The following is a 27563-nucleotide window of genomic DNA, read 5'->3' as shown; positions in this document are numbered from 1 at the left end:
AATAGGGAACGAACCACTTAAGCGGTTCGTGTCCGGAGTCGGCCAGTGGCGTGGTCCCATCCTTCGGCAGATTACCCGCCGGTTACATAGGTATATCGACATTCGGCGATTCACCCTATTTCACGCGGGTAGACTGCGGACTGGGTGGTGGTGGGGTTAACCCCCACCCGTGACTGGTTTCTGGCGGTAGTCCCAGGAGGGTCACGACTGAATTGTCCGTCCAGTGGGCAACGTGTCGCGATTCGAGTTACGTGGCCGATCGCACGCCGGCGGGTGCGAATTCGCAACACTGGTGTCAGCGAGCAGGAAACAAACTCTCCCGTCTCCAAGCTAAATTCACGGGAATCAGTTCAGGGGTGAGTGGAGCGACCCCCGATTCCCTCCAAATGACGAGCAATTTAAATTAAATTGCTTACGTGAAATAAGATGGCATTTCAAGGCGAGCGGGTGCCGGGGGTATTAGAAATGTATATGTGTAGAAATGTAGGATCCATGGCACGGGATGGCACCACTTGTAATTACAAACCGTGGGGAAACTCAACCTAATATTCTGAGCACGAACTTTGCCGGCAAACTGAGTCGCATAATGGCGGCGCGATCGCACCTCAGCGCAGCACGGAGCAAGCGGCTATTTATTGCGCGGCGAATGGCGCGACACGAGGCGAGCGCTCCCAACCACCGTTTCAAACCACGTGGGCATGGCAGGCGAGGTCAAGCGCGCCTACGTCGGACATTGGCGGGCTTTGGAAAGAATTGAAGGAAGAATGGAGGACCGAGCTCGAAAAAGAAAAACAAACACGAGCTGGAAGTAAAACAATTAAAGAAAGAACTATTGGAGAAGTCAAGACAGGCCAAGGAACTAGAGGGAAAAGTGGGGGAAATAGAATTGAGGATCCATAAGTGGGAACAAGGGACGAGCGAGCTAAGCAAGAGAATGGAGGAGGAGCGAATTGGTAATTCCCAGTATAGAGAGAACTTGGAAGAGGAATGGAAAAAAAAGCTGGAAAACGAAAAAGGTGAACACGACTTGGAATTTAAAAAACTGAAGGAAGAGGTAAGATCAGGCAAAAAGATAATATAAATCCGAGAAGAGACGATAAAAAGAGGAGAGAAAAATCTGGAACAAGAGAAGAACGAACTGAACGAAAGAATAGAGGAAGAGCAAATTAGTAATTCCTGGGATAGAAAGAACTTAGAAGAAGAATGGAGGGCAAAGTTGGAGGAGGAGAAACGGGAACACGATGTGGAATTGAGACAGCTGCATGGGGAGGTAGAAGAAGGCAATCGGAAAAGAGAAAGACTAGAAAAGACGATAAAAGAAGAAAAGGAATGGCAGGAACAACTAAAGGAATACGGGAAGAAAATGGACGAAATGAGGAGGGAAGAATGGGAAAGTTGTGCGGAAAGGGGGGAAGAAGCATGCAAATTGAGAGAGGAATTATGGGAAAAAGCTTCTGAGATACTGAAACACGAAACCAAAGAGAGAGGATTACAAAACGAACTAAGGATGTTAACAGAGGAGAGGAAGAGAGTGGAAAATGAAACGTTGAGGAAACACACTGTACAGATCAAACAGTTGGAAGCCAAAGCAAGGTTGGAGTGTGCGGAGATGAGAAAGGAAGTAGAAAAGAAAGCTTCGGAGTTACAGAAACACCAAAACAAAGAGACGGAATTACAAAACGAGTTGAGGATGGTGAGAGAAGAAAGAACGACAGCAGAGAATGAAACGTTAAGGAACCACACTGTACAGATCGAACAGCTGGAAGCCAAGACCAGATTGCAGAATGAGGAACAAGAGAGACAGTGGAATAAAAAACTGAAAGAGTATGAATTTGAAACTGAACGACAAAAGGAATAAAATAGGTTGAAGTTCGAGGAGAAAGTGAAGGAGCAAGGAATGAAGCAGGAATGAGAAATCAGGAGATTGAAGGACACAACGAGATTGGAGAGGGAAGAACGAGAGGAACAATGGGATAGAAAACAAAAGGAACATGAAGCCGAGGTTGACCAATTGGAAGAAAAGGCAAGGCTGGAGTGCGAGGAGATAGACAAAGAACAGCAAATGAAACACAAAAGGGAAATTAACCAAATGAAGAAAACCACGAAACTGGAGAAGGAAGGACAGGAGAGGAAACAAGGAAGAGTAATGAGACAGCAGCAAATGAAACACAAAAAGGAGATTAACCAAATGAAGCAAACCATGAAACTGGAGAAGGAAGGACAGGAGAGGAAACAAGGAAGAGTAGAGAGAGAACAGCGAATGAAACACAGAAAGGAAATGAGCCAATTAAAAGAAACGATGAGATTGGAAAATGAAGAGCAGGAGAAACTGTGGGGTAGAAAACAAGAACAATGTGAGTTTGAAATTGAACAACTAAAATGGGGAGCAAGATTGGAGTCCACGGAGATTGAAAAACTCCGGAGGGAGAACGAAGAACTCAGGAAGTTCCGAAAGGAGGAACGACTCAAAAGGAGCCAGGAAGTAGAACAACGCAAAAAGGTGGGATACGTGACAGCACCACAAGGAGCAACGTCGGTGGTGCAGGACTTGATCGACACCACTCGTCGGATAAAGGAACAGTTAAGACCAACCCTAATAAAGGAGACACAAATAAAAATGGAGAAGAGGGAAGCAACAGAGACAAAGAAGGAAGTAGAAGTATTGCCAGAGACACGGGAGATAGACCGAGTCGAGAATGAATTAAATAAAACGAAGGAGGAAACAGAGACGAGGATCCAGGAAGAAACTAATAGACACGAAGAGGCAACAGAAATAAAATGTATAGAGATGCGGGAGATAGAAAAAATAGAGGAGAGACTGCATGATAAAGACGGGGTTAGTGACGAACACACACACACACACACATTGAGGTAGTGGAGGACCATGAGGGGGAGCTGGCGGACAGTTTCGGGACCCGGTGCAAGCATGTATATACGTATATACGTGCTTGTGTGTGTGTGTAATAAAGTGATTGCATGTTGAACTGTTTCCCGCTTTGCTTCGTCTCCTTCCTTTTCTTGAATCTCCATCTTGCATCATGTCAGGGATTCGTAGTGGGTTTCAACATCCCGGTAATTAATCGGAACTGTCAAGGCCGCCGATAACTCCGCTCGGTTATCCCTGTAATACGGAACGTACCACTTAAGCGGTACGTGTCCGGAGTCGGCCTGTGGCGTGGTCCTATCCCTCGGCAGATTACCCGCGCGGATACTTAGGTATATCGACATTCAGCGATTCACCCTATTTCGCGCGGGTAGACTGCGGACTGGGTGGTGGTGGGGTTAAACCCCCACCCGTGACTGGTTTCTGGCGGTAGTCCCAGGAGGGTCACGACTGAATTGTCCGTTCGGTGGGGGCGACGTGTCGTGATTCGAGTTACGTGGCTGATCGCACGCCGGCGGGCGCGAATTCGCAACAATGTCATTTTTGATGTGGTATGCAGCCAAATTATTATTATTTTTTTTTAAATCTTTAATGATCACCTCTGGTGTGGCTTTACAAATCGATACAAACTGTTACATGTATGATTGACTACCCCTGGAAAACGTTTGATAACGACGATGTCATCAGTGACATAGTTTGGCAGCCATGTTTGATTTTAGCAAAAAGCATTTGTAAAATCCTCTTCTCTCAAACTGCCCAAACAATTGACGTGAAACTTAATGTATGTCGAATAGCTATGTGGATGAAAGGTTGATAACTAAAACATCTTAGGAACTGTGGTGTGGCAGCCATATTGGAATGAAGGAAAATCTTTTTAAAAACATCTCTACAACCGCTTGACGGATCAAATTATAGTGGGGGGGGGGGGGTGTGGGGCAGCAATATTTCATGACCGCTCCCGAGAGAAGTCTCAGAACTTTGGACACACTCCAGGTTTTGTCACAATGGTTTTTCATTTGCCTTCTCTGGGATTTTCAACATCAGGTGGCATTGTCCAAAGCAAGCAACATTTAAACTTCCTTCAGCTTCCTATCAAGATTTTTTTTTCAGTGTTTCCATTCTCATGTTTCTCTTTTTAATTTCCTTTCCAGTGTGGATATGATCATTAATGATATTGAAAGCTTTGGTTTCTTACAATGCTTTTGAGACTTCGTACCCAATGATACTGAATCTTGAATGGAATGAAAGCGAATTACACTGAAAGGAGGTGGCATTTCTGGTAGCAATTGTGCTATTCGCTAACTGAGTGACTTATCTCGAGTGAATACATTTCATCATCGTTAAAGATGCCTTTGTGAACTATCTTTGCAGAAAAACAAACAAAATTGGTTTCTTGTACCATCTGTTCCCAGTTGTTCAACACGGAAGTTTCTTTCGATCAGAAAACGACACAGACTTGCTCTCAGGGAACTGACAAATTTCGAAGTGTGTCTCACAAGAACAATTGCAAAAGTTGTTTAAAGACACCCGAGCGACTCCAAAGAAGTGATAATCCACACCAGTGTGCTGTGTGTCACAAAGAATTCACGTTGCTATCATCTTTAAAACTACATAAAAAAATACACACCGGTGAGAGTCCATACAAATGCCCTGTGTGTAGTAAGGTGTTTCATCGACTATTGTATTTGAACAATCATCATAGAATGCACACTGGTGAGAAGCCCTACAAGTGTTTTGTTTGTCACAAAGCTTTTGCTGACAGAACAACGTTAAGAAGTCATCAGAGAATTCACACCGGAGAGAAGCCTTTCAATTGCTCTGTTTGTTACAAGACCTTTGCTGACAGAACAACATCCAAAGATCACCAAAGAAGACATACTGGAGAGAAGCCCTACAATTGCTCTGTGTGTAACAAAGCCTTTGCTCATAGAACAACTTTCAAAAGTCATCAACGAATGCACACAGGAGAGAAGCCCTACAAGTGTGGTGTTTGCAGCAAGGCATTTTCTCAGTTATCAAATTTACAAAATCATCAAAAAGTACATACAGGAGTGAAGTCATTGAAATGCTATGTGTGTCATAAGCTTTTTTCTAATTTACCAACATTAATAAGTCACAGAACAGTGCACACAAGAGAGAGTACATACAAGTGTTCTTTATGCAGTAAGGCTTTTGCTTGTTCATCATCTTTATGTCGACATCAAAAAATACACACACAAGAGAAGCCTTTCAAGTGCTCCGTGTGTTGCAAGGCTTTTGCTCAATCGACACATTTAAACACCCATCAAAGAATACATTCTGGAGAGAAACCATACAAGTGTTCCGTGTGTAGCAAGACGTTTACTCAATCGACACATTTAAACACCCATCAAAGAATACATTCTGGAGAGAAGCCATACAAGTGTTCTGTGTGTAGCAAGATGTTTGCTCAATCGATACATTTAAACTCCCATCAAAGAATACACAAGTGAGAGTGAGTGGAGCATGTCAGGAAAGGGGTTATGGAACAATGGACCATTTATTGTGAAACAATACCATACTCGAAAACTGCAAGCTCCGACAAACCAACTTATCCACAGCCTGGATAGATTACAAAAACGCCTTTGACAGTGTCCCACATTCATGGATGATAAAATGCGTGCAAGTATACAAAATTGATCCCCAAGTAGTCACATTGATTGAGAAAGCAATGACGCTCTGGAACGCAACTCTGATACTACCTTACTTAGAAGGAAAGATTGAAATCCCAGCAGTAAAGATATGACATGGTATCTTACAAGGTGACAGTCTTTCCACCCTCCTGGTTTGTCTGGCTCTGAACCCACTGAGTAACCTCATCAATGAACAAGGACATGGATATATGCTGACATTCAACAGAAAAATGACTGAAGAAAGAAGAAAGGAAACACACCTACTGTACATGGATGATCTAAAACTCTGCACTGAAGGATGAGAAATTGGCAGATCAACTAAAAGTAGTAAAGCAGGAGTTGGAGGACATTCAAATAGAGTTTTGTCTTGACAAATGTGCCAAATGCAAATAGAAGGGGGAAAAAAAAAAGAACAGACATCTCAATCGATTAAAGTACAATTCAGGAAATAGAAAACGAAGCATCCTACAAATACTTAGGAATAGAAGTTGGTCCACAGTACGAAATATGGGTCAAAATCTAGAGTGAAATCTGAAAATTTTAACAAAATCGTGATTTAAATTTTTTTTTTAATAACCAAGTGTATTTATTGATATAAAAGCATTAAACTTTCCTTTTTCTACTTCTTGGACAATTATATTTAGTGAAGAAAAGATGAAGGAATATGCAGAAAATGAAACTTCATTTGACGCAACACTATGCTCTCGAACCTGCTTTTACAATCCATGATGACAGTCGACAGGTGTCCTTTTTTTTGGCAATTACGTATGCAGTTTTCTTTTTCCCATTTTGTGTGATTTGCTTTCATGACAAAATATTATAGTAAATGCACTAATAGTTTCTGCAATGTATTAATAGTCGGCAGAGACTGAAAACAGAGGTACGTAGACAACATACATGGAGGTCGGATGTGGTGAGGTGTGTGCCTGCATGCGAGCAGGTTGGAGGAACGCGTATGTGTTGGGGCATGCATGCAAGTTGGCCTTTACCAGGTAGATAGCATGGTTTTTAATTTTTAAATGATTCTGCATGGTTTTACATCGAACACGGCGGTTAAAAAGAAAACTTTGCTGTTTGGGCGTGTTTTATCACCCCGGTATTGCCCTGGTCTGCCTTCCATTCCCCTCATGCTGCCTTCTTCCCTCCCCTCTCACTGCCTCCTCTCCCCTCGCACTGCCTCCCCTCCACTCGCACTGCCTTCCCCTTCCCGCTGCCTTCCCCCTCCCGCTGCCTTCCCCCTCCCCTCACGCTGCCTTCTTCCCCTCCCCTCGCGCTGCCTTCTTCCCCTCCCCTCGCGCCGCCTTCTTCCCCTCCCCTCGCGCCGCCTTCTTCCCCTCCCCTCGCGCCGCCTTCTTCCCCTCCCCTCACGCCTCCTTCTTCCCCTCCCCTCGTGCCGCCTTCTTCCCCTCCCCTCGCGCCGCCTTCTTCCCCTCCCCTCGCGCTGCCTTCTTCCCTCCCCTCACGCTGCCTTCTTCCCCTCCCCTCGTGCTGCTTTCCTCCCCACCCATCCGTCATGCTGCCCCTACCCTCTATGCTAACCCCCACCCTCTACGCTGCTTTCTCCACCCCAGCCTTCGTGCTGCCTTCTCCCCCCCCCCCCACGCTGCTTTCCTCCCCTCACGCTGCCTTCTCCCCCCCACCCCCCGTGCTGCCTTCTCCCCCCACCCCCTCCCACCCACCTTTCTCTCACGTACCCCTATCAAACGCATGTTCAGAACACCCCTTACCCCTCCTCACTACTCTTCTCTCTCCCTCCCCCCCCTCCTCTCTCCCCTCCCTCCACTCCCTTCTCTCTCCCCTCCCCCCTCCCTTAATATTCCCATCAGTGAAGCAACTGGTTGTATTTGCTACTAAATAATGATAATAATAATAAAATAATGATTTTAAGGATCGTTTAAAATATCCGGAAGTTTAGTGCAACTGAAGCAGTCTTATACACAACCCTCATACACTGTCATAAGATGACGTTGTCACAGTTTAGGATATGGAGGCTTTATTGATCACAGTAGAACACAGTGTCAATCCGCAGCCTCTTCTTCATCCCAATACTACGCCCTCTTGCATGCCATGGCTGTGCCTGACATACACCATCCTTTAGAATTTGTCTAAGTTCTGCAAAACTGGAGGTTCTTGGAAGTATTATGAAGACACTTTTTCTCTTGTATGTGAAAGATCTCCCAGAAAAGGTCTCTTCACCAGTAAGACTCTTCGCAGATGACTGTTGTGTAGAGAGAAATTCACAACCCAAATGATGCAATGAAGATCTAAGATTATATTGAAGCTTTGCAGAAGTGGGAACAGACTTGGCTGATGTCATTTAACCCTGACAAGTGGTTCAAACCAACTTGTAATCGAATTGCCACTGAATACTCCATACACAACATCTCTCTCCAGCAGTGCAGTTCCAATAAATACATTGGAGTGCTCATAAGTGATGACCTTAAATGGACAAGTAGTATTGACACAATCTCGTTGAAGGGAAACCAGCCACTGGGATTTGTTTGCCGCAACACCAGAGCGCTCCCTATGTCCTTCAGGGAAGCTGCTTACAATACCCTCGTCAGGCCTCATGTGGAATACTGCTCAAGTGTTTGGGATCCAGACTCCAAACGAGACGTCCAGAAATTGGAGAATATCCAATGTCAAGGGGCCAAGTATGTCCGTAATAACTAACACAAGGACAAGCAGTGTTTCCAGCGTGATTCAACACCCAAAATGGCAAATCGTCTTTCTCAGAGACACAATGTCAGCAGACCTACAATCCATACCTATAGAAGGCAAAAATCTCTCTCTCGGGAGTAACATGATTACATTATCCCCCCCCCCCCGCTGCACAAACACACACACAAAGTTGTATTTGTATCCCGTATTACTCACGCGGGTGTGTGGGGGGCGGGGGGGGCAGGCTGCAGGTGGGCATAAATTCTCCATATAAATGTGTACCGTGTAGCACCACCTGGTGGTTGTGGCAGAGGGTATTACAATTTCCTTTTTACTGAGGCAATGCTGAGGTTAAAGCACTCTTCACACATAAATTTGTCCTCCTTCCCTTCTCCCCACCCCACCCCTCCAATGGCAAGCCTTCAGCCAATGCCAATATTTGCTATTTGTTATTACTGTTCAAATGCCATTGCATCGGTAAATTAAACCCCACTGTTACATGTAGTTTCACCACATAATGTTTGACTCATGACTCACTCGCAATTAATTTGATACACTTGGGTTTTAAAAGGACAACAAAATAACATTTTCCACAGTTTAAAGAAAAATCCTAATAGACTTTAAAACTCGCTCACGACCGCCTGTACACGGTCCGAATCCTGAATGAAGGGTCTATTCTGCCTTTTTTTTTTTTTTTTTTTTTTTTTTTTTTGTATACCTTGGTCGAGGCTCGTATGAGAGCTAACACACAACTCACAGCAAGGAGGCATGAGACAAGAGGGGCGGGAGTGGAAGGGACAAAACAGTGGGGAACAGACACATTAGGTGAACTGTGGAAGGGAGAGGGATGGGGATGGGACGGGGAACATGGCGAAGAGAAGATGGACATTACAGGGACTTTCAGGAAGGAAAGCAGGAGAATTGAAGGAAGTGGGCTTGGGTGGATTATCGGGGGTAGAAAAGATCGAGGATTTGGATGGGGGAAGATAAGAGGTGGTGGTGAACAGCTGTTTTGAAAGCCTGGAGGGAAGAATGGGAAAGAATAGAGTGAGGAAGTTTATTCCAAAGGCGGGAAAAAAGAGGAATGAAAGAGTGAAGATGAGCAGTGATTCGTGATTTTGGTAGTTTTACCAGAAGGGGGTTGTTGGCAGACCTTGAGCGCCCTGTGGAAATGTGGTTGGGACAAATCGCAGAGAGAGCAGGGGGGGCAAGGCTGGAGAGGAGTCGGTAGAAGACAGAAAGACCACCGACCAACCTGCGGTGATTGAGTGAGAGGCCCAAAGACTCAGCTTCATTGCGGGAGATGCCAATGATCTTAAAAGCCCTGGTTTCGACAGCGTGAAGCCGAGAAAGGTGGGAGGCAGGAGCACCAGCCCAGAGGGGAGAGCAGTACTCCATCAGGCTACGGACAAAAGCTTTGTAAGTAATCAGGAGCTCAAGAGGGCCGAGGAAGGACTTTGCACGACGGAGGATTCCCAGTCGGCGACTGGCTTTTGAGGCAAGGTTGGAAATGTGACTTTCCCAGGAAAGGTCATGGCAGATAGTGAGACCCAGAAGCTTGAAAGAAAAGACTTCTTCCAGAGGATTGTTGAGAAAGTGGATGGGGGGGTTTTGTAAACGGTCCTTTCGAAGAGACATAGTGAGAGTGTGAGATTTGTGTGGATTGAAAGACATGTTCCACGTGTTGGACCAGTTTGTGATTTTATCCAGATCTGCAGTGAGCGAAGAAGCTGCTGCTTGCCGGTCTGAGGGATGACAGATGGTACGGCAGAGGGTGGAGTCATCGGCAAAGAGAAATAGAGGATTTTCCAGAGAGTCCGAGAGAGCCTTCAAACTGTTCCTGAGATTAAAATTAAATGTCTTTGTATGTTCCATTTTATTTCATTTCATAACCCAGGAATGCTCTGTTCGTACACTACTGTATGCTATTTATTTTAAATATGTTACCTCTCAGTCCTATTTAATCTGTTAACCAGCCTTATCATCCAGGCATTACCAAATATTCTCTTGCTCTGTGGCTCTACTCACAGCTAGAAACAATCACCCTTTCCACGAGTGATGTATTATTACAAGGACTTGCATTTCGAGAGTTTTCCCACAATTCCCAGTTAGCACACACAAAAAAAACACTCCATGCTATCCCTGCACTGAGTCAATCCAACATGCCAATCCACCAGTGCACTCATCTGTCATGCTCACCAAACACATTTAATTTTATTTTATTTCTCAGTTAAAATATGAGACAGGCATTTCAATTTAATTCTGGCCAATGCGCATGGCATATTGTTGCGAATTTCGAAGCTTACTGCACACAACAGCCAGGTCCTATAGATCAGCTATATCGGTAAGTATGTGTTTCTAGTTAGGGTCCCGTCCTATGTTTAATGGGTGATTAATTGTACGTGCGCTGTGAATTATTTTGATAGTTAGGATTTAAATTACCAACAACGACGACACCTGCCCTCGCTTCCTTCCACCATCATCCACTGGCACCATTGCACGTGTGCGTGTCAGCACGTACGTGGGCGGAGTCCAGTGTGCGAGGCAGGGTTTCTCTGGACGTTGGTGTGCTGACTTCGCCCCAAATATGGGCACAAGCGTTACGCTCTGGCTTCGCCCCAAATATGGGCACAAGCGTTTAGTTCTGGCTTGGCTCCAAATATGGGCACAAGCGTTTAGTTTTGGCTTGGCTCCAAATATGGGCACAAGCGTTTAGTTCTGGCTTGGCTCCAAATATGGGCATAGAGCATTCCCTCTCTGCCCAATGAGGGAGTGCGAGCGTGGGATAAGAGAAGCGTGCGTGGGCCAAAGGTAGAGTGGTTGTCTTCTGGTCTTCGGAGGAATTGTCTTCTGGTCTTCGGTCTTCGGATGTCTGGTGGCCTTCTGAAGCCAGTCGTCGCCTTCCTGGGGTCCCACCAACAGTGCATCTTCTCTTGTGGCCTGTGTGCCTGCGAGCCTGTCCCGCGAGGATCACCTGCCTGGGCTTGGAGCGGCATTTTGTGGTGGGTTCGAGTCCTGCCACACCGGATCGTCGAAGACCGCACGTGGCGGAAAGGTCTAAGAATAGGCTCTGACCTCAAATATGGGCACAAGCGTTACGCTCTGGCTTCGCCCCAAATATGGGCACAAGCGTTTAGTTCTGGCTTGGCTCCAAATATGGGCACAAGCGTTTAGTTCTGGCTTGGCTCCAAATATGGGCACAAGCGTTTAGTTCTGGCTTGGCTCCAAATATGGGCATAGAGCATTCCCTCTCTGCCCAATGAGGGAGTGCGAGCGTGGGATAAGAGAAGCGTGCGTGGGCCAAAGGTAGAGTGGTTGTCTTCTGGTCTTCGGTCTTCGGATGTCTGGTGGCCTTCTGAAGCCAGTCGTCGCCTTCCTGGGGTCCCACCAACAGTGCATCTTCTCTTGTGGCCTGTGTGCCTGCGAGCCTGTCCCGCGAGGATCACCTGCCTGGGCTGGGAGCGGCATTTTGTGGTGGGTTCGAGTCCTGCCACACCGGATCGTCGAAGACCGCACGTGGTGGAAAGGTCTAAGAATAGGCTCTGACCTCCCGCTCGCCTTTCCTCGAGCTGGAGGCCTCCAATAAAGACCTGATGGGTCCGTTTCTTTTCGGGTGTACGTGTGTGTGTGTGTTTGTGGTGCCAGTCTATTAAGTAAAACTGCATAAGTGCTTGTATATAAATTGCTATTCCTTCATTATTCGGTTAACTCTGCCTTTTTGCGTGCTCCCCTGCCCCATTATAAATAAATATCTCTTTTGTTAAATGCTCCAGCTCGTTTCTCTGTTTCTTTCATTGGCTTGGCACGGTGTGTATTGAGAAATAGCGAGGCCATAAATTGTTCATTTGGTCCGACGGGCCTTGGTAATCTCCGCTCGGGTTACACACGGTTCGGGCTCAGTAACTGCTCGTTCCGCTCGAGGTCCGTCGAGGGTGTGAATTCCCCGGTAGCTTTTTCCGTGTGGGTAATTATGTATATTGAAGTTTGGCAATTGACCCTACCCCACGCGGTCGGATTATTGGCGATTCATGGTCCAGTAAGGGACCCGTGCCTTTCGGACTTATCCAAAAGGCACGACCTCAATTCCGGTGGAGCCGACTCTACTGCTCCCTCTAGTGGTTGTGCTCGTCACCGATACCCGGCACCGTGACATGTCAAATGTAGATGAAAGTATCTTTTAATTATCTCACATGGAGGTTCTCATTTAAATTCAAATGCTGTTACTTTTCATCTTACAGTAATGACAATACCATTGTATTTCCGGTCATTGAAAAACTTCTCGTAATCTTCCTAATATCCTAGATTTTACCTATTTTTCTGCTTGAAATTCTCATCACACCATAGCTTGCTCCATCAAACACACACAGGCAAAGCCCAAGCTCGTGATTAATTACTCGCACTGCCTGCTCAAATTTGCCCGTGAGGGATTTTACATTTTCTGCACGAGTTTTAACGGTCAATTTTATTCTCACAGATTCACATTTACCAGAACCCAGAAGATATTACCAGCCAACACCATTTGCACATTATTATTGATTTTTTTTTTTTTTTTAACCTTTTGGCGGCTGAAAAATTATCTTCCCATGTCAGCCTCGCGTGCACTCTGGGCCAAACAAGGTCAAATAATATCTCCAGCTTTAACACTTTATGTCTTTGAACCTTACTTTATTGATTCATTTTATATTTTATAAATGTTCTTGCAGGCCAGACACTGATCATGTTGGCCAACATTGGTCAAATTCATATAAATTCCACTACCCTCAGGGCATTTCCCTGTCTCACTTCTCATCCCATAATTTTCAAACATATACTGAATTGGTGTACCTTTCTCAGATAACATTTTATTGGTTACTTTTCCAAGGTGGTTCCCCATCTTCACAGACTTAGTGAGAGGAAAAAAAAAAAATCAAAACTCAAACAAAACCTCACTTAGTACACTTTGCAATGCAAATGCAAGTTATACAGATACAGACATGATACAAATAATCATACAAGAGCTCTTAGACAAAACAATACACAGTTTTCTCTTATTTCCAACCTCAATTCCAACTCAAAAACAACACTATTTCTCAACTTCCAACCTCTGTTGGACAACGCCCTATCCAGGCGTACACTGAAAGTGCCAATGTAGCAGCCAGGGGACTCAAAACCCCCTGTTAAACAATATTGTATTCTGGTGAAACAGTGCCAGTGCAGCCAATTGACAATATAACCAGAGAGTTGGTGTCAAAGCCTCCCAATGCTCGCCTGTTTATACATTTATCGTTTTTAAAAGACTAGTCTAATAATATTTTTTTTATAAAGCATTGCAGTGAAGTCTGATCCAAATAATTTTAAAGCAATATATGTATTTGTATATTGTAATCAGTAAAAAAGTGTGGTAGATAAAAACATTAGAAAGGAAATAACTTGCACCAAAAACTTTAACATTTTCACGCTCACGCTCACGCTCACGTCGGGGGTATTGCTATAGCTCTCTGTTCTTCGAACAGGTGAGCTAAAAATAACAAATTCACAAATGCCAAACAAACACACAGAGAAAATATTTTGTGCCAAATAATGCTGAAGTACCTTCTATGAATTTACCAAAAAAAAAACTTTCAGTAAATGACTTTTTTGATAATTTATTGTAATTGAATTAAGACTAGAAAGATGCAAAAATATTATTAATACAATGCTGAAAATGGAAAGTGACATCCAGAGAGCAGATCATGTTACAGTGGCAGCATTATTAATGAATAAGTCGAACTACCATGCAGTATCATTTTTATTTGTAATTATGATGGCATCACAATTATAACAGTGCATGTGCAATGGTATTTATCAACATTATGCAATAATACATTATTATTTGTAATTATGATGGCATCACAATTTTAACAGAGCATGTGCAATGGTATTTATCAACATTATTCAATAATACATTACCTACCGTAAAATTCGGACGAATAGCCACAACTTTTTCCCTCAACTTCGACCTTTGCTGCTAAAATAACGGCTTGTTTATGGATTTTTCCGATGTTGCGGGTTTTCCCGATGACGCGTTCAGGCCAAATAAAGTTGTTGTCGTCAGTCTCCAGTCTATTTTTAGATTCACATTAGGTTTCAAAACTGGTTTTGACTCTTCGTGAATTCAAAACTCACTGTAAAAGTCCTCTTCCTACAGAAAGTCAATTAATTTTCCTGACTCATCGCAGAGAGGTTATTCTTCTTACTTGGATCGACGTCGTTATTTATCTATATCGTATTTATATTTCCGTTTATTAACTTGCATTGTTAACCGAAACTTGAAAAACGTAGAATGAGTGGGGTAAACCACAGCTGAGCTAGAAAAAGTTCAATCCACACTCCAAGTGTCTTCCCTGATCACCGCGGCTGTTTCTGTGTTTCCCTGCTTTCTTCAGTGATGAGTTTGTGACCTCAGAATTTATTTAGAGAGATATTGATTTGGTAAGAGTATGGTATGAAGAAACAAGAGGTCCACACGAGGAATTCAAAACTCACAGAGGGGCGAACTTTCTCGCTGCAAAAAGTCAACAAAGGCTTTCAGAGGTAGGAAATGCCGATGGCCCGAACTGGAATACGAACTTGAAGACTGGGTTAACACACAGACAGTGGATGGTTGGGGTGTTTCTACTGTTCAGATTAGACTCAAAGCAAGATCGATCACTTTTTGTGGCTAATTTTCGGACGTTTTTGCGCTTGGTTTTTTTTGTGCAACATTTGCGGCTTATAAACCAGTGCGGCTTGTGTGCATTTAAATTCCAGATTTTTAATTTAGGGGATGCGGCTTATATAACGATGCGCTCAATGGTCCGAATTTTATGGTACTTGCCTTGCCATGAGAAATGCATCTAAAAGAAAAAGTAATATGTAGTGTTGGGAGTTAGAGTGCAGACAGGAACGGATGGAAAACAGCATCCTGGTTGCCATGGCAACCACTTTAGATGACGAACATATGTGACGACACACCGTCTCCACAGTCTGTACCTATGTACCAAATATGAAATGTGAAAGTTGAAAACTTTGGGAGTTAGAGTGCGGACAGGAACAGACGGAAAACAGCATCCTGGTTGCCATGGCAACCACTTTAGATGACGAACATATGTGACGACACACCGTCTCCACAGTCTGTACCTATGTACCAAATCTGAAACGTGAAAGTTGAAAACTTTGGGAGTTAGAGTGTGGACAGGAACGGACAGACGGACGGACGACCGGTATCACATAATACGCCCCGATATATATATATATATATATATATATATATATATATATATATATATATATATATATATATATATATATATATATATATATATATATATATATATATATCTCGGGCATATAAAAATAGTGTGGTAGATAAAAACATCAGAAAGGAAAAAATAACTTGCACCAAAAACTTTAACATTATCACGCTGACGCTCACGCCAGAGGTATCGCTATAGCTCTCTGTTCTTCGAACAGGCGAGCTAAAAATGTACCTTTTAGCCTGATCAGCACTCTTCGGGACTCCAACCCTTTGAAACAATACTTATATTCTCCAAAATAAACATAAACCACTGAACAGTAAAACTAAAATCTATAAATGTTCAAATTCTTGTTCGAAGCATGTTAACCTTTGCAAACAAAGAACGAGGCGCACAGCAAGCTGGCAGCACACACTCACCCACAAAGATCAATGTCTCTCACCTTATCTGATCTGTGAGCTCGTGCTTACCATCAGCCCACTCTGCAACCATGCTCCTCCAGGTCTTATGCTCCTGCCTCTGGCTCACCAATTGTAGAGGAAATTCTTAAGTCATGCTGTACATTTGAGTCATTTATTTACCAAACAACATAAATGAATATAAACAAACAAATACATATGGAGTGATCAGAACAGTCTTGCTCAAGATATCTGAAGTACATGATAAAGTTGAGTCCTTGAAATAGAATCCAGTGAGACATCGTATTTTTATTTCCAAACGCTGGCGCCACAGTTTGTCAGGTCTTGATATTCCCAGGTGGAGCTCATCTTCAGCCTTCGTGCAGCCGCCAGCTTGATTTGGTTGAATGATTATAGCCTATATTTCAAAGCCAGATGTGTAGATTCTCTCCCAGCACAGAATGACGTACAGAATAATAGAATGACGTCAAACTGCAACCCTTTTGGGTATTTTGATAGATTTCTGTAGTATGTAGGTTAAAAGTCAGTCTGCTTCTAACAGACTGGGGAAATATATTATCTTGAAGCAATTGGAGCTTTGTGAATACATCTGGACATTTCCTTCGACCCATATTCCAGTTATACTGAAATCATACTCCCTGTCCAACTTGTTGGTGCCTTTCATAAAAATCCCTTAGAAAGCAAGATAGTTTTTAAATGATAGGCAATTCTTTAAAACTGAATTATAACTTATTTGAAAGGTTGGCCTGCTTATCATATCTTTACTAGGCAGGTCGACATCTTTCAATACAGAGGAAAGATATGATCACACACACACACACACACACACACACACACACACACACACACACACACACACACACACACACACACACACACACACACACACACACACACACACACACATGATTATGTTAATTAAAAATGTATACATGTTCAAGCACAGAATCATACCATATTTGAGTACTTTTCCATTTCAGATTTAATAAATTTTAATTTAATATCAAGTTTACTTTAATGATATTTTATTATTGTTTTTATCGCCCTCAAACCAATTATGCTAATTTCGGAGAAATTGCACCGACAACGGCAAACTTGTCTTTCCTATTCATGTTCCGATATGTGTTCAAAATACAACATTCAATTGAAATACGTTATTCCATGATGATCATCTGATAAGACAGACGGACGTGAACCATTTGTTTCACCCTGCTTTTTCCTTTGTGTGCATGGCATAATTACATGTTGGATTCACAGATAGATAAGAAACATGTTTGTGAAGTACAGCATGCTGTATTTTTATCGAATCCATCAGCAAAGCGATGGGTAGATACAGTTAGTTTTTATTGAATCCATTTGTGATTGTAAAGTTGGACGTGTCCTTTTCCTGCATTTTTGATATTTTTAACAATTGCAACGTTGGCAATTTTCAACAGCTCTCTTCCTGCGATGGCATTTACACTTGATCGATCATCCTCTTGGTTAACCAGGGCCACGTTGCACATGGCATCTCAACCACAGGCAAGATGCTTGGTGGATCGTTTACATACTTTGTGTAAACAATTATTTTTATTTTCTCTCAAAAATAGATTTTCAGACGTTGTTGATACACACCACCATTATATGCATCTCCAGTGTGCACACACAACTCTGAACCGACCGGAAAGTGTGCAATATAATCAAAGGGAAGGGATTGTAACTCCGTGTGATGCAAATTCTAAAACTGGCAAAACCACTAGGACCAAGAAGGGGTGCAGCCAGAATATTTACTGGGGGGAGGTGGGTAGGGTGATATTTCATTACCGCTCCCTAGAGGAGGGAGTGGATATTTAATGCATGGAAAAAATTCATACACATTTTAGTTCGTTAGGCCTCTTGTCTCAGAACTTTGGACACACACTTCAGGTTTTGTCACAATTGCTTTTCATTTGCCCTCTCTGGGATTTTTCAGCATCAGCTGGCATTGTCAAAAGAAAGCAACATTTCAACTTCCCTTAACTTACTATCAGTTTCATTCTTCCGGTGTTTTCATTGTCATGTTTCTCTTTTTAACTTGCTTTCAGTGTGGATATGATCATTAACAATATTGAAAGCTTTAGTTTCTTACAATGCTTTTGAGACGTCATACACAATAATACTGAATCTTGCATGGAATGAAAGCTAATTACATTGAAAGAGGGCGGCATTTCTGGTTACAATTGTGCTGCTCACTAACTGAGTGGCTTTTCTCGAGTGAATACATTTCATCATCGTTAAAGATGCCTTTGTGAACTACCTTTGCAGAAAAACAAACGAAATTGGTTTCTTGTACCATCTGTTCCCAGTTATTCAACACGGAAGTTTCTTTCGATCAGAAAACGACACAGACTTGCTCTCAGGGCACTGACAAATTTCGAAGTGTGTCTCACAAGAACAATTGCAAAAGTTGTTTAAAGGCACTCGAGCGACTCCAAAGAAGTGATAATCCACACCAGTGTCCTGTGTGTCACAAAGAATTCACGTTACTATCGTCTTTGAAACTACATCAAAAAATACATACCGGTGAGTGGCCATACAAGTGCCATGTGTGCGGAAAGGCATTTCATCGGCGATTGTATTTGAACGATCATGAAATGATGCACGTTGGGGAGAAATCCACGAATGGAGATTCCAATCAACGAGAGAAGCCCTACATTTGTTTTGTTTGTCACAAAGCTTTTGCTGACAGAACAACGTTAAGAGGTCATCAGAGAATTCACACCGGAGAGAAGCCTTTCACTTGCTCTGTTTGTTATAAGACCTTTGCTGACAGAACAACATGCAAAGATCATCAAAGAAGACATACTGGAGAGAAGCCCTATGATTGTTCTGCGTGTCATAAGGCCTTCGCTCATAGAACAACTTTCAAAAGTCATCAACGAATGCACACAGGGGAGAAGCCCTTCAAGTGTTCTGTCTGCAGCAAAGCATTTTCTCAGTTATCAAATTTACAGAAACATGAAAGAATACATTCTGGAGAGAAGCCATACAAGTGTTCTGTGTGTGGCAAGACATTTGCTCAATCAACACATTTAAACACCCATCAAAGAATCCATTCTGGAGAGAAGCCATACAAGTGTTCCGTGTGTAGCAAGACCTTTGCTCAATCAACACATTTAAACTCCCATCAAAGAATACACATGATGATCTAAAACTATTCACACTGAATAATAAGAAATTGGCAGATCAACTGAAACGAGTAAAGTAGAACTCAGAGGACATTCAAATAGAGTTTGGTCTTGACAAATGTGTCAAGTGCACATTTGTACAAGGAAACACAAAAAGAACAGAGAACATCTCAATCGATGAAAGTACAACAATACAGAAACTAGAAAACTAAGCATCCAACATACACCTAGGAATAGAAGAATGCCCCGAGATGCAACATAAAAAAAATGTTTAACATAATCAGTAAAGAGTACTTATACAGAATTAGACTAATTCTGAAGTCATCCCTCTCTCCAAGAAACCAAACCAAACCCATAAACCAACTTGCAGTGCCCGTATTCGAATACAGCTATGCAATTATAAACTGGCCACATCTGTAGATCAACAATGCAGACATCAAAACAAGGAAACTTCGAACTATTCACAAGATTTTCTACAAAAGCCAATTAAATGCATACCGAGGTTGAATTACCGAGACTCGAGGGAGGAGGTGGTTTGATAGAGCTTAACAAAGTGCACAGATCTTCGTGTGTCAGACTAGCAGAGGATGTGAAGAGCTCAACAGACTATCGGATGAGATTTGTACACTTGCAAGAAAACAAACCAGAAAAGGAATCGTTAATCCATTTAGCAACAAACTTCAAAACACAGGTGCAAATGATGGACACCACACAGGACACAGAAATAAACACAGCCCAATGATTGCCTCAGAAAAAAAAAGGAAAATTACAAAAAGAAATATCAGCAGATATACTCTGACAAATGGGAGAATGATGAAAGAGCAGGAAGATTTGAAAAAGAGCTTGACAGGACAGCTGTAAGGTTAGAATTGGCTAAGAAGAGGTCAAATTAGTTGGGATGGAGAACGCGTCATCATCAATGCCCAAGACAAAGGACATTACATGAATGTTTTTTTAGAAAATGGTGGGATTGAGTCAATCGGGCAAATACAGGTTTTGTCATGAAGAAATATAAAGTCCCAGTTACCTCCTTTCGGGGTGTAAAAAACTCATGTCGGAACAGCTGTACACATAAAGACATGACAGTGTCTGCAGAGTAATCCATTGGGACATTTGTAAACATTTCAACATCCCAGTCACAGAACAATCATGGAAACACAAACCAGATCCAATGGTTGAAAATGAACAAGTAATGCTCACGTGTGACACGATGATTCCATCAAGTGTGGATATTGCAATCAAAGCATTGCGCTCAGACATGGTGCTGAAATACAAAAAGGAGAAATCAGCATTGTTGATCAAGGTCCTGGTTCCCAATGACTTCAGAATAAATGCCACAGAAATTCAGAAAATGACCAAATACCAGGATCTGAAAAATGAGGTTAAGAGGATGTGGAAATTGAAGAAAGCTGAAATTGTCCCAGTGATGGTTGGAGCTACAGGAATGATGAAGAAAACCATTACTGAGTATTTAAAAATAATTCCTGGGAATAACTACAAACGAGTTACAAGTGGAGGATGTCAGAGGTTCAGTGAAGATTCTGAAAAGAGCCCTTGGAACGAGGCTGTGAGAATGAAACTTCACAGTTTGGTTCATGAATCATTATTCTTCACTGAAAAAGGAGGTGGAGATTTTGATTTCTGGGAGAACTTCCTCCCACCAACTGAAACCCGCAAATGGAGATTACAACCAACAAGAGTATGTTCAGTTTCTATCCTGCCCAGGGTTGGCTTGGGTTAAGTGATGATTCTGAAAAGAACCCACAGAACAAAATATTGATAACAACAAAAACTTTACAGCTTGGTCCATAACATGTGATCCTTTACCTTAATGGAGGTAGATCGTACCTTGAGTCCTCAGAGGAAGGAGACATGATTTTATACATTAGAAAGGAGGCGATTATGTGAGGGTTTGATTGAGATGTTTAAGATTATGTAGGGGATAGGCAAAATAAGTGCAGAAGAGTTTTTTCTCTCGCAGAATTGATAGTGATAGAATCAGGGGCCATAGCCTGAAAGTAAGGCAAGGGTCTTTGAGTCAGAGAGTAGTTAATGCATGGAATGGTCTCTCTTGGAAGGTTGTGGCAGCAGAAAGAGTAGATGGGTTTAAATTTGAGTTAGATATAAGGTACCAAGAAACATTGGAGCTTGAGGGGTAGGGAGATATTGGCATTACTTGTAGGTAGCTTGTGTGTGGATTGTGAGACCACAGAGACCACCTACCTGCCTCCATTGTGAGAGCAACAGATGTTGTGCTTCAACATTTTCACCAGAGATTCCAACAATTTTGAGAGCGTGGGATTCCACAAAATTCAGGAGAGACAGATACAGTGCCTTCAGAAAGTATTCAAATCCACAGTTCACCTAATGTGTCTGTTCCCCACTGTTTTGTCCCTTCCACTCCCGCCCCTCTTGTCTCATGCCTCCTTGCTGTGAGTTGTGTGTTAGCTCTCATACGAGCCTCGACCAAGGTATACAAAAAAAAAAAAAACCCATCAATTTTTTTCACATTTTGTTTTGTTACAGCCAGAATTTTAAATGGATTAAACTAAAAAAGAAAGAAAGAAGTGTCACCAATCTACACAAAATACCCCATAATGTCAAAGTGGAATTTTTTTGAGAAATTTCTACAAATTTATTAAAAATGAAAAGCTGAAATGTCTTGGTGTCAAGTATTCAACCCCTTTGTGATGACACTCCAAATTGAGCTGAGGTGTATCCAATTTCTTTTGATCATCCTTGAAATATCTCTTCAACTTGATTGGAGTCCAGCTGTAGCCAATTCAATTGATTGGACATGGTTTATAAAGAAACACACCTTTCTATATAAGACCGCGCAGTTGACAGTGCATGTCAGAGCGGAAACGCAACCATCAAGTCCAAGGAACTGTCCGTAGAACTCCAAGAAGAATTGTGAGGAGGTATATATCTGGGGAATGGTATAAAACAATGTCTAGAGTGTTGAAAGTTCCCAAGAGCACAGTGAGCTCCATCATTAGAAAATGGAAAGACTATGGAGCTACCCCAACTCTTCTTAGAGCTGGCCGTCCAACCAAACTGGGCAAGAAGAGGTGACCAATAACCCAATGACCACTCTGATAAATACAGAGTTCCTAAACAGAGATTGGAGAATCTGCCGGAAGGACAAAAATCTCTGCAGAAGTTCACAAATTTCAGCTTTATGGGAGAGTGGCCAGATGGTAGCCACTCCTGAGAAAAAGGCACATGACAGCACACCTGGAATTTGCAAAAGGCACGTGAAAGACTGAGAGCATGAGGTAAAAGATTCTATGGTCTGATGAGAAGAAAATTGAACTCTTTGGCCTGAATGCAAAGTGTTATGTCTGGTGGAAACCGAGCACAGCTCATCATCCATCTAACACCATCCCTACCATGAAGCATGCTGGTGGCAGCATCATACTATGGGGATTCTTTTCAGCGGCAGGGAATGGGAGACTTGTAAGGATAGAGGGAATAACGAATGGAGCCAAATCCTTGAGGAGAACCTGCTTCTTAGTGCAAAAGGCCTTTGAATGTGGTGGGGATTTATGTTCCAACAGGCCAATGACCCCAAGCATACAGCTAAAGCAACACTGGAATGGCTTCAGAACAAGAACATGAAGGTCGAGTGGCCCAGCCAAAGCCCTGACTTGTTTTCCATTGAGAATCTGTGGAAACACTTGAAGATTGCTGTTCACCGACACTCCCCATCCAACTTGACGGAGCTGGAGCAAATCTGCAAGGAAGAATGGGACAAAAATCTCCAAATGTAGATGTGCAAAGCTGCCAAAGGCGCTTCAACAAAGTATTGACTCGAGGAGGGGGGGGGTGGGTGTTGAATACTTATTGACTTGAACTATTTCAGCTTTCCATTTTTTATTCATTTGGAAAAAATTCGAAAAATGTTTTCACTTTGTCATTTTGGGGCATTTCATATTGATGCGAATTTGCGCCCGCCGGCGTATGGACGGCCACGTAACTCGGATTGCGGCACGTCGCCCAGCGGACGGACAATTCAGTCATGACCCTCCGGGAACTATCGCCCCGAGCCAGTCACCTGTGGGCCTTTCAACCTCACCACAATCGTGCCAATCGGCCACCCGTGTAGGATAGGGTTGTTCGCCAAACTCGACTACCTAAGTACCCACGCGGATGGTAAACCGGGCGATCGTACCTCGCCGCAGGTTGACTCTGGACACGAGCCGCTTGGGCGGCCCGTTCCGTACTATATCGGGATAACCGAGCGGTGTTATCGTCAACCTCGACAGTTCAGATTATTTACCGGGATGTTGCACCCACTACGAACCCTTTACGTGAAGCAAGATGGAGGGTCAACAGAGAAAAGACGAAGCGAAACGGGCACAGTTCAACAAGCAAGCATTTTATTTACATGCACACACAGACAAGCACGAAAGGCACGTATTTACAGCCATACACAATCAAAATGCACATAAAGCAATTAAAACAAAAGAAACGATGCAGAGTTACAACCGAATATGCGTACACACGGCAACACTTGAACAGTTCTACTTTACGAGACACGGTGCCACAAGATCCATACAAAAACCCCGAAAAGAAAATGATGACTTCCCTTTGGCTGGTGAGTCCCTCTCCCGCGACTGTCAGCGTGGTCGCGCCCGGCCCCGACCTCTCTCGCGGCTGGCGAACCCTCTCCGGCACTCCCCGTCCGGACGCACAGGTCCACCTCGCAACGGGCGCTGCTGCGTCTCCCGTCCGTGCCTTCGTGACAGGGCCGCTCGCCAAGGCGCGGGCGCAGGACCTCTTCCTGATGACCAACTCTCCACAAAAACCAACCGAACCACCAGCCAAGACGAAGAGGAAGAAAAAGCCCTCCTTGCACCCGCCCATGTCCGTCTTTTATTGCCCGGGGCTCCGCCCTTCGCCCCGTTCTCGGCTCCAACTTCCTTCGAGAGGGTTCCCGAAAAAGGCGCTCCCTCACGCTTTCCCTCCACCCCGCTCTGTCCGGGGGCCGAGGGAGTCAGTTTTTGGCTCGGAGCCAGAGAATTATTCCCCCAAAAAGAGGCCCCACCTTTACATGACCTCTGACCTTTGACCTGCATCGCTCTTCCTCCACTCCAAAGCGCGGGGAAGTCAGACGGAAAAAAACAGGCGGGAAAAGCCCACCAAGCATCCTTGTTGGTTTTTGTTTGTTCCTCCGCGGAGATCGTAACCGCACGGAGCCTGTTGAGTGGCGAAGATGTAGTAGCGTAGATGGTGGAGGTGGCGTGGTTGCAGTGTGGTTGGCGCTGTGATGGGGATGGCATGGTTGTTGAAATGTTGTGTGTTTGAAATAAAAGATAGAAAAAGAAAAACGCCTAACTCAAAGGATCGCAGCCCGAATGGATCACATAAATTCCCTCTATACAACGGGTTTGGGCTAACTACACATGTACTTAGAGATATCTCACCTATGGGCCCTTTATGGTGGAATGCGAATTTCCACAGCTGTAACAATATAAATTGGGGACAAATTTTAAAAAATGTAATCCATTTTAATTTCTGGCTGTATCACAACAAAATTTGAAAAAGTCAAGGGGTGTGAATTATTTCTGAAGGTACTGTATGTTGCTTGGGTGGTTGTACAGAGTGAAGACCAGTCATTCATTGAGCTATGAACAAGGGCCTTGTGATTGGCTTTGATTTACCAGGGAAAGACTTGGAATGAAGGATGATGCCCAGTCTGTGGCTGGCTTTGAAGGCCAGCTTTGCTCTGTCATCACACCAAGAAAGGTCTTGGCTGATGTTTAGTCCTCGAAGTTAAAGAAACTGAACCTCTTCCAGTGGATGACCAAGTAAAATAGATGGGTTTGTTTGACAATCATTCCTGAGCGATAGGGGGAAACTGAGACATTTTCCATGATTAAAAGATATTCTCCATTTGTCAGACCAGTGTCTGAGCAATTGCACCAGCAGAGACGGGGAGAGAGAGATGCAGCTGCTGTCTGCCAAGCAAAGGGATGGCAAAATATAGTCTGCAAAAAGGAAAATAGGGTTTTCGAGAGTATTAGTGAGGTCATTAATATAAATGAGCAACAAGACCAGACCCAAAACACTGCCTTGGAGTAGTCCATCCACCAGTAGAGAGGAGTGGTTCAACTGCTGGAAAACACATAGACAGCGTGAGTGAAGCATGTCTGAAATCCAGGATTTAAGGTGGGCAGAGTGTTTCGCAAGCAAACCAGGATGCCAGAGTCTTGAATGCCTGAGATATATCCAAGGAAATAATCCTGGTCTATTGTTTGAAATTGAGGGGCTCCAACCATTGCTGATAGAGAAGCAGAGTCTTGTCCGGAGTTGAGTCACTGGGTCGGAATTCAGACTGAGATTGGCTTTCGTCCTGGTCACTCAATTCGCTCGTGAGATTGAATAGACTGAATAAGTTGATTCTATAGGTGAGTGAAAAGAACAAATGCATGAGGGTGAGCATTGAGCCTGGATGTTTGCAGTTTCATCATAAGTGGGTTGCTTTAAACCTACCCAGTTAAAACCCACTCCGTGGGAGTACCTCCTGTGCAGCTTCCCTTCGCAGGGCAGCTCACCGGATGACGGGATTGGGGCAAAGCCTTCGGGACCCCCAATCTTTGATAGGAGGGAAACCACGGGGTAACATCCCTGGGTCAGATTGCGGGAGAGTGTGTCGGAGTGGTGCTGAGGTGTCGTCCACCAGACGGCGGTCTCCTTGGGTGGGTGCCTGGAATGTCCTATCCCTAAGAGAGGATGATCACCTGTCTCTGTTATCATCTGAGCTCAAGCGTTTGGACATCGGGATTGCAGCTCTCTCTGAGGTTCGGAGACCGGATTGCGGCGAGATAATGGTGGGTGGTTACACCTACTATTGGTCTGGTCGCTCTGATGGTTACCATACCCAAGGAGTTGCTGTAGCTGTGTCCAATAAGCTGACCCCAATGATAATTGAGGTAACACCGGTCAACGAGCATATTATGAGATTAAGGATTCGTCACTCCTTAGGTGTCATTTCCCTGGTCTCTGTTAATGCTCCGACTGAGGCGAGTGATCTCACCATGAAGGATGCATTCTACGCCACGCTCAAGTTTGTGGTTGATCAGTGCCCCAGACGAGATACACTTCTAGTCTTGGGGGATTTCAATGCATCGACTGGAACTGATAGGGATGGTTATGAGGTGTGTGTTGGTCCCCATGGGTCAGGAACTATGAACCAGAATAGCACGAAGTTCCTTGACTTTGCAAGAAGTCATGGACTTAGGGTGGCTGGTTCATGGTTTCAACGCCCACAAGCTCATCGCTGGACTTGGTATTCCAACGCTGGCGGTGTGGCAAAGGAGATTGACCATGTCCTCATTGACGGTCGTTGGAGGATGATCCAGAACTGCAGGGTCTACCGGAGTGCTCAGTTCCTCAATACTGACCACAGGCTTGTTGTCGCAATTCTAAAGCTGCACCTTAAATCCTGGAGAATGGTACCATCCCAGCCTAGGCTGGATGTTGCCAAGCTCAGGGATGAGAGAGTAGCTGAGGAGTTTGCGAACAGGCTGAGTGGACACTTGGGGGGTCTGGGTGCTTTGGGGGGTCCTGAAGAGTTGTGGAGCGCCTTCAAGACCACCATCCTTGATGTTGCCGGTGGATGTCTTGGAACTCACCGCAGGGCAAAGAAGAATTTTGTCTCTCAAGGGACACTGGATACCATTGACCAGAGTCGCAGGGCCAGGCTGAATGGCAGAGCTGAGCTGTTCAGGGAGCTGAGGCGTAAAACTGTACGTGCACTGAGGGTGGACAAGGAGGCCTATGTGCGAGGAATCTGTGAGGGGGTAGAGCATCACCTGTGGACATCACCCGCTTACAGGGGAATTCGCGCATTACGTTCATCCAAGCCCATCCCTCGGAGCACTGCAGTTCGAGCAGAGAGTGGTAGGCTCTTGACAGAGGAGTCTGAAGTGAAGGCCCGCTGGGCCGGTTACTTTGAGCGGTTGTACCAGGCTGATCCCCCAGCTGTCGAGTTGGACGTCAAGGGTGTTACAATCCCTGTTGCTGACCCTCGAATCAACTGTGATCCACCTTCGCTTGTGGAAACATGGGCTGCGGTGAACCAGTTGAAACGGGGCAAAGCTCCAGGGATCTGTGGCATCCATGCCGAACTTCTCAAGGCTGGTGGAAATGCTGCACTCGTGTCGTTGCATGCAGTTTTGTGCTCTGCCTGGAACACAGGCATCATCCCAACTGACTGGAAGAGGGGCCTTGTTGTCCCTCTTTGGAAAGGGAAGGGTAATCGCCAAGACTGCAACAACTACTGAGGGGTGACGCTGCTCTCAGTGCCGGGCAAGGTCTTTGCTCGGATAATTCTTGATAGGGTTCGCCACCATCTGCTTGAGCACCAGCGTCCAGAGCAGTCAGGCTTTACACCAAAGAGGTCAACGATTGACCGTATCCTTGCCCTTCGTGTCCTCACCGAACGCAGACGAGAGTTTCGGCAGGGGCTGCTTGCAGCCTATGTTGATCTCTGTAAAGCGTTCGATTCAGTGAATCGGGATGTCCTCTGGAGGATTCTTGGT

At 44.1% G+C, this 27563-nt stretch overlaps 2 protein-coding genes across 3 annotated transcripts in view; both read left to right on the top strand.

Annotated features, from left to right (window-relative positions):
- The window catches only part of LOC147009082 (uncharacterized), a 66872-nt gene extending 60501 nt beyond the window's left edge, over window positions 1-6371 (top strand). Inside the window, exon 11 of the mRNA XM_085862977.1 lies at window positions 4256-6371. Coding sequence (XP_085719103.1) covers window positions 4256-5355 — 1100 coding nt within the window. The 3' untranslated portion in view covers window positions 5356-6371. The remainder of the gene's footprint in view (window positions 1-4255) is intronic.
- Window positions 1-27563, top strand: part of LOC147009081 (uncharacterized) — a 45416-nt gene that overhangs the window by 4621 nt on the left and 13232 nt on the right. Inside the window, exon 1 of one of the 2 annotated variants that reach the window (XM_085862864.1) lies at window positions 19065-20713. The exons of the other annotated variant lie outside the window; for it this stretch is intronic. Within the exon in view, the coding sequence (XP_085718990.1) occupies window positions 20692-20713 (22 nt within the window). The 5' untranslated portion in view covers window positions 19065-20691. Of the gene's footprint in view, window positions 1-19064; window positions 20714-27563 lie in introns of those variants that run through there. 2 annotated transcript variants of the gene reach the window in all.

The sequence above is a fragment of the Eptatretus burgeri genome, chromosome 17 (assembly GCF_056783735.1).
Source record: "Eptatretus burgeri isolate ZD-2024b chromosome 17, Ebu_testis_v1, whole genome shotgun sequence".
In the NCBI taxonomy this organism is placed as follows: domain Eukaryota; kingdom Metazoa; phylum Chordata; class Myxini; order Myxiniformes; family Myxinidae; genus Eptatretus; species Eptatretus burgeri.
The sequence above is the reverse complement of the archived record's forward strand: the minus strand, read 5'-3'. Positions and strand labels throughout refer to the sequence as shown.